Source organism: Petaurus breviceps, unplaced genomic scaffold (genome assembly GCF_028583685.1).
Source record: "Petaurus breviceps papuanus isolate PSGF00001 unplaced genomic scaffold, PetGlider_PUasm1.0 391, whole genome shotgun sequence".
NCBI classification, from domain to species: Eukaryota; Metazoa; Chordata; class Mammalia; order Diprotodontia; family Petauridae; genus Petaurus; species Petaurus breviceps.
In genome coordinates this window covers 1-6,522 of record NW_027186310.1, presented here as the reverse complement: position 1 = coordinate 6,522, position 6,522 = coordinate 1, and the positions used below count along the sequence as shown (strand labels likewise).

The window sequence follows — 6,522 nt, the reverse complement described above, 5'->3', positions numbered from 1 at the left end:
CCCTCTGTAACTTCTCTGTTTATTTCACCTCTTCTTTTGGCATCTCTCGTCCCTTTCCCCTCTGTAACTTCTCTGTTTATTTCACCTCTTCTTTTGGCATCTCTTGTCCCTTTCCCCTCTGCAACTTCTCTGTTTATTTCACCTCTTCGGCATCTCTTGCCCCTTTCCCCTCTGTAACTTCTCTCTTCAATTTCACCTCTGCCTCATCTCTGTGGACCCCCTTCTCTCCTCTGATCCTGCCCCCAGGCCTGGTGCTGGCTCTCATCACCTCACTCCTGGACTATACTACAACAGCTGCTGGGCGGTCAGCCCAGCTCCAGTCTCTCCCCACCCCAGCTGTCCAATCAGCCACTGAAGTACACCCCCTACTCAACAAACTCCAGTATCTCCCTTTTGCCTCCAGGATCAATTACTAAACGCTCTGTCATTCAAAGCCCTTCCTAACCTTTCCTCTCCTAACTCCTTCCAGGGACACGAGTGTCCAGGCTGTGCCCACCTCTGGGCATTTTCTCTGGCCATCCCCCCACCCTCTGCTCCCACTACCGACCCCCTGGCCTCCTTTAAGCTCCAACTAAAGCCCCAGCTTCCCCCTCCCTCCAGGCGGCACACAGAGGCTGGCACCCCTGGGGCACGGGCCGTTTCTGATTTCCTCGGAGGCGCAGTGCTAGGCAAACAGCAGGCACTGACCCACGCAGCCGGGGGCCTCCGTCTGGTTTCAGGAGGCCCCCCGCTGCGGCTCCCCGTCACCAGGAGTGCCCCGGGGCAGGGGGCCAGGTCCTCGGTGTGCCCTCTGTAAGACACAGCGACCCGGCGCCGAAGATGCTCCGACCGCGGCGTGGGGCGGCCCCCCACACTGGAGGGGGGAAGCCCGGGGCTCTCGGCCTCGCGCCTCCAGGCCCCGCCCCAGCCTCGGCCCGCTCACCCGGCTCGGCTCCTGCTCCGGCCTCCGCACACCGAACCGCTCTCTCCCCGTCGCGCTCTTTCGCGCTCGTCGCGTCCCGCTGGCGTGGCGCGGCGAGGCGTGGCGCGGCGCGGCGCAAGCGCATCCAGCGGCTAACGGTCGCTGAGCGGCTCCCGAGGGGCGGGGTTCTCCGAGCGTGGAGGGAGTCAGGGACGGGGAGAGGCCGGCGGTGTCTGGCCCTTTAACGGCCGAGGGAGACGCGGCCCACACCAAATATGGCCGCCGTACGGGCGGGAAGCCGCAACTTCTGCCCCTGATCAAGATGGCCACACATTATGACGCAACTGTAGCAGAGGGGCGGGGCGAGCCCCTGTCTCCAATGCGGGCTTTGTGATGACAGGGACCTCTCTCATTGGCCCAAGCTCGTTGGCGAGGTCCGATTCGTTCACGTACTCTTAGCGCGGCGGCTTCTCGCCCAATGACGATCCGAAGACTGGCAAGTGAGGCGGGGCTTGGCCCTCGACTCCGTGAAATAGACGGGTTCGGCAGGAACCCGGCTTCCGAGAGGAGGAGGGGCCTCAGCGGCCCTCTCTGCCGCTGCGCGAGCTTGAGCTCGCGGCCCTCGGTCCCGAGCCGGTCCACTCGGGGCCCGGTCCACTCGGGGCCCGGCCCAGGTGTGGAGGCGGAGGCCTCGCGGGTCCCGGCTCCGACGGGATCCCCGGAGCCGACCCCGGACCCGCCCCCTCCTCTTCTCAGTCGATCCCGGCCCCCTCCCCTTTCCCCGTCCGGTGCCCTCGGTCCCGGTGCCCTCGGTCCGGGCCATGCGTCCGACCGGCGCCCGGGGGCAGAGCCTCTGGCCGCTGCTGGCGCTGCTGCTGCTGCCGCTGCCCGGAGCCCGCGCCTCCTCCTCCTCCCCCCCGCAGAGCCACAAGCCCTGCTCGGTCTGCAAGAGCCTCGTGGAGCAGTTCAACAAGGTGGGGGCGCCGGGCCGGGGGCTCCCCGCTCAGCCCGGCTCCGTGCCTCGGCGTCCCCAGCTGTCAGGGCCCCGCAGGCGGCAGTGCTGCTCGGCTGGAGCCCACGCGGGGAGCGGGCTCCGGGCGCCTCCAGGCCGGGCAGGGGTCCCTCCGGCCGCAGCTTTCCGGACTGACCCTAGGGCCCCCTGAGCCGACTGCCCTGTTCTCCCCCGGCAGGGCTTGGCAGACACGGAGAAGAAGAACTTTGGAGGCGGAAACACGGCCTGGGAAGAGAAGACGCTGTCCAAATACGAGTCCAGGTCTGGCCCCAGCCCTGTCCCTGGGGGGCGCCTGCTGCGGGGGTCTCGGCTCCCTTCCTCTCAGGGACGCTCTATGGTGTCCCGGCCGCGGTGCTCGGGAGTGCAGGAGGAGGACTTGGGGTTTGGTCTGCTCTCTGTCCCAGGGAAATAGATGACACCCCCCTGGGGAGCGGCTGGTCCCCCAGCCCACCGTCCTGTCCCCGGGCGGGTGCCGGAGCCCCTGAACCTCCTGGCGCTGACCCGCGGCTTCACGTTCCAGTGAGATCCGCCTCCTGGAAATCGTGGAGAACCTGTGTGAGAGCGATGCCTTTGACTGCAACCACATGGTGGAGAGCAATGAGGAATACCTGGAAGACTGGTGGTTCCGACAGTGAGCCGGCCCTGCGGGGGAGGGGGCGGGCGGGCCTTCCCCCCCCCCGTCCTCTGTTCTCTCCTCTGTGAAATGGGGGGGGCCGGGCCCCGTGCCACCGCTGACGCTGCCGGCCTGCCAGGCTCTACGTGGGGGACGGCGGCCTCTCCCTCTCCCTGCGTGGCCCGGGGCCCCGTGGGCGTCACTGTGAGAGGGCCTCCCCTGCCCGGTGTGACAAAGCCCTCCCGCATCGCCGGCCCGGCCTGACCGTAAAATCCTTCTTCTCGTTCCTCAGGAAGAAGAAACATCCCGACCTGTTTCGGTGGTTCTGTGTGGAGACGCTGGAGGTGTGCTGCCTGGCCGGAACCTATGGGCCCGACTGCCTGGGTGGGTCTGCGGCGTCCGGGTGCTGCAGGGAGGCTCTGAAGGGGCTTGTGCAGGCAGATTGGAGGGCCAGCTGGGGCCCCAGGGTACACAGGGGCGCAGGCATGCACACACACAGGTGTACATGCATGCACACAGACATGTGTGCACACACAGGCACACACAGACACGGGTGCACACAGACATCTGCACATACACAGGGGCACACACGCAGAGATATGCACACATAGGTACACACATGCACACACGGGCACATGCACACACACAGAGATACCCGCACACACGTGTACACTGCCTTAATTGGCGAGGCATGAACAAGTGAGTCAAGAAGCGGCCCCCCCTTCCCCTCTGCTTTGTCCACAACTCCTGGTGTGAGCCGCCACCTCCCCTCCCTCCAGTCCCTTTGCCAGCTTCATTGGGCCATTCTGGACTTGGGCTTGTTTTCATCAGTACCAGACAGAGAGAGGGGTCTTGCAGGGGTCACTCTGCCCAGTGGTCCCTAGAGTGGATTTGGGCAGGGCAGCCGCCAGCCCACCAGGCAGGAAGCACCGCCAGCCTTCATGTGCCAGGCCCCGGGATGCAGGGAGGAAAACAGAGCTGCCCCTGCCCTCAGGGACCTTCCCATCTATCTGAGGGTGGGGGGCCCAGAAGGGAGAAAAGAGGAGAGAGGGGAAGAGGGGAGGGCAGCACTTGTCAGCGCAGGGACCCCAGTCCACAAGACCCTGGGCTTGGCCATCCAGCTGGGTCTCAGGCGAGCTGCCGGCCTCTGAGCACTGCCTGTTTCCCCTCTGACTCCAGAGTGTCCTGGGGGGTCCAAGCAGCCGTGCCGGGGAAATGGTTATTGCAACGGCGACGGGAGCCGCGGCGGGGACGGCAAGTGCATGTGTCACCTCGGCTACAAGGGGCCGCTCTGCATGGATTGTGTCGAGGGCTATTTCAGCACCTGGAGGAACGACACCCACTCCATCTGCACAGGTGACTGGGCCGTCTGACCCGACAGGCCTTCCCAGGGGTCTGCAGGGGGCCTCTGGGGCCCCCAGACCTTTAGGGAGATGAGGAGGGGCCCACTCCAGGGAAGGGAAAACCGATGAGCCTGGGTTCCAGCCTGGCACCTGACCATATTTGTGTGTGAACCACCCCCCCCCCCCCCGTTTTCCCAAGCCCCCTTTCTTTGATCCTACTTCCTTGGCATCTTGGGTGACCCCCCAGGGAGGGACTCAGATGTGTCCAAGAGTGCAGGACACGTCTGCTGCCCCTGGGAGAGCCGGATGCCGCTAGGACGCCAGGGGGAGCCCACCGTGCTCATCGAGGCCAAACCGTGCAATGTGTCTCTTCCAGTGTGTAACGCAGCCTGCAAGACCTGCTCTGGCCCGACCCACAGAGACTGCGGGGAGTGCGAAGTCGGGTGGGTGCAGGAAGACCACGCCTGCATAGGTGAGTCCCACGCCCCTCTACAGGCCTCTCAGCCTGGAGCGAGGGAGGCAAGAGTTAAAGTCCGGCCTCCGGCCTATGCTAGCTGTGTGACCCTGGGCACCTCACTCTCCTTTGCCTGCATCACTTTCTTTCTCTGGAACGAGGGTAACAACAGCCCCTTTAAGCAGGATCTCGTGGGGATCAGATAAGATCCTAATCTCAAGATGCCCTTTCACCATTCTCTCTCCTTCCTGGTGGTGAGCGCCAGCCCAGATCCAAACTCAGGTCATCCTCCCTCCCAGCCCAGCGCTCTCCTGGGGAAGCTGGGAGTTCAGGTCATTGCGCCCATTCTCTGGGATGAGAAAACTGAGATTCACAGCAGGTGGGACCCAGAGTTGTTGGGCAGGTCTCAAGTCCCCTGACAGGCAGCAGCACAGGCAGAGGAGGCCCCCTGGGCCTGGGGCCTGGCTCCGCTCCCCCCTCCCTCCCTCCTCTCCCCCCTCCCTCCCATTCTCCCCGGCTCATCAGCAGACACTGACACCTCCAGCTTTCCCGGTGGCAGGCAGTCCCTTTCTGGCTTGGGCAGCTCTGCCTGTGGGCCTTCTGGCCACATCTGTGCATCCCCTGGGGGTGACCATTGGGTGAGGGCCTCCTCAGTGTAGAGCGATGGGGGCCTGGGGAGATGCGCTGGACAGATGGACAGATGCCCGCCTGGGGCACGACCGGGCTCTCCCTTTGGAGCTGGGGGGGACAGAGGGTGGGTGGGGAGAGGGAGAGAACAAGGTCGCTGGGCATCGTGACTGAGGGTGGAGGGAAGCACTGGGCACACGGTGGGAGGTAAAATAGGAACTAGGGCGTGGAGAGCACCGAGTGCCATGTCAGAGAACGTGGGCCCGGTTCTGCGGTCCTGGGGTCTGCACTGAAGGCTGCTGACCAGGACAGGGTGTCCTGGGGCCCCGTGTGTTGGCGGGGCCTTGGGGGACATTGCCCTCTCCTGGGGCACTGGGACGGTGGAGGGAGAGGCCCCGGGTGACCCAGATGAGGGGCTGGCCCCCAGGGCCCTGCCTCCTCTAGACCCCTGCTGGGAGGGCAGCACCTACTGGGCTTCTCTCTGTTCTGTGACCCTGCGGATCCTCCTGGTGTGGAAGGTTCTCCTTCCATCGAGCCACTCTGCTGGAAACCGGCAACCAGACAGGCCCATTTTACAGATGGGGACACTGAGGCTCGGTGTCACAGTTCTTCAAAGGTCATCTAGTCTAGCCCTCTTACTTTACTTTCCTGAGGCTGACTTGGTCAGGGTCCTTCAGGGAGCGAAGAGCAGAGCCGAGGTCCTTGGTGTCCAGAGGGCAGCAGACCAGCGGCCGGGGTGATAGTGGAGTCCAGGGGAGGACCTTGGAGCTGCTTAGAGAGTTGACCTGGCCACTAGCCAGTGTGTCTGGGGCGCCTGCGCCCGCTTCACAGCGTGCATCGTCAGGTGTTCAGGGAATCCCAGGATCTCAGAGGGGGACGCTAAGTTTCTCAGCTGTCGGTGCCAGGCCCTTCCACCCCCATGCCCAGTGAGTGGAACCCACCGCCTCCCACAAAGCCCAGCCAACTCTTGGCACCCTCTGCCCATTAGAAAGCATTTCCTTACATTGGGCCCAGACTTCTTCCCAGGGACAGCCCTCACATCCCCTGACTCTTCCTGGGCCGCTTCTCCAGCATCCTGGCTGCCCTCCAGCTGTGGCCGGACAGGCCAGAGTCCAGGGGGCCGCCTCCCTCCTCCTCTTGGATGCTGCTGGCTCCTGCTGAGCTTGCTGGAGGCAGCCAAAGCCCCAGGACTTTCCAGACCAGCCGCTCCCCCCCACCCCGGGCCCTCCCCCATCTTTCCTACTGAGGCACCTGCTAGGACATTCAGGCCCATTTGGGGCGGGTCAGGGTCTTGGTGGATCTCTGCTGTGTGACCTGTCCTGTAACCTGGCAAGCCCCCACAGCCTTGGGAAGGAGAGGGGTCAGATCCCCAGACCCCTCACTTTACAGGTGAAGGGCCAGAGGGAGGCCCAAGAGTTTGTGTGACATGCCCAAGGTCCCTTGGTGCTAAAGGAAGAGTCCGATCCCTCCGGACCTCCAGCCTTAGTGGGGACATGGACCCATCCATCCCTCCCTCTTGAGTCAAGCCCTTCAATCAGTCACAAATGCACCTTATCGCACTAGGGTTTGGCC

The 6,522-nt window shown here is 64.2% G+C and overlaps 2 protein-coding genes across 8 annotated transcripts in view; one reads left to right on the top strand and one right to left on the bottom strand.

The window, feature by feature from the left end:
- Positions 1 to 1,066, bottom strand: part of ALG12 (ALG12 alpha-1,6-mannosyltransferase) — a 10,805-nt gene extending 9,739 nt beyond the window's left edge. For 3 of the 7 annotated variants that reach the window (XM_069100318.1, XM_069100322.1, XM_069100319.1), the window contains exon 1: positions 688 to 843. The gene's annotated coding sequence lies outside the window, so the exon portion shown is untranslated. Of the gene's footprint in view, positions 1 to 687; positions 844 to 922 lie in introns of those variants that run through there. The other 4 variants (XM_069100316.1, XM_069100320.1, XM_069100317.1 and 1 more) reach the window with 2 other exon arrangements.
- Positions 1,067 to 1,627: 561 nt separating this feature from the next.
- CRELD2 (cysteine rich with EGF like domains 2) lies at positions 1,628 to 6,196 on the top strand. The gene is made up of 8 exons (XM_069100315.1): positions 1,628 to 1,875; positions 2,092 to 2,174; positions 2,434 to 2,544; positions 2,819 to 2,910; positions 3,706 to 3,882; positions 4,246 to 4,341; positions 4,883 to 4,961; positions 6,022 to 6,196. The coding sequence occupies exons 1-8, from the start codon at positions 1,723 to 1,725 to the stop codon at positions 6,194 to 6,196; spliced, it is 966 nt and encodes a 321-aa protein (XP_068956416.1). The 5' UTR covers positions 1,628 to 1,722.
- The last annotated feature ends 326 nt before the right edge of the window (positions 6,197 to 6,522 follow it).

What these genes read in the sequence shown, in the direction of transcription:
- CRELD2 (XM_069100315.1), top strand. Translation starts at nt 1,723, where the DNA reads ATGCGTCCGACCGGCGCCCGGGGGCAGAGCCTCTGGCCGCTGCTGGCG. An exon ending in TCGTGGAGCAGTTCAACAAG is followed by an intron (nt 1,876 to 2,091) that starts GTGGGGGCGCCG and finishes CTCCCCCGGCAG; the next exon opens with GGCTTGGCAGACACGGAGAA. An exon ending in CTATGGGCCCGACTGCCTGG is followed by an intron (nt 2,911 to 3,705) that starts GTGGGTCTGCGG and finishes CTCTGACTCCAG; the next exon opens with AGTGTCCTGGGGGGTCCAAG.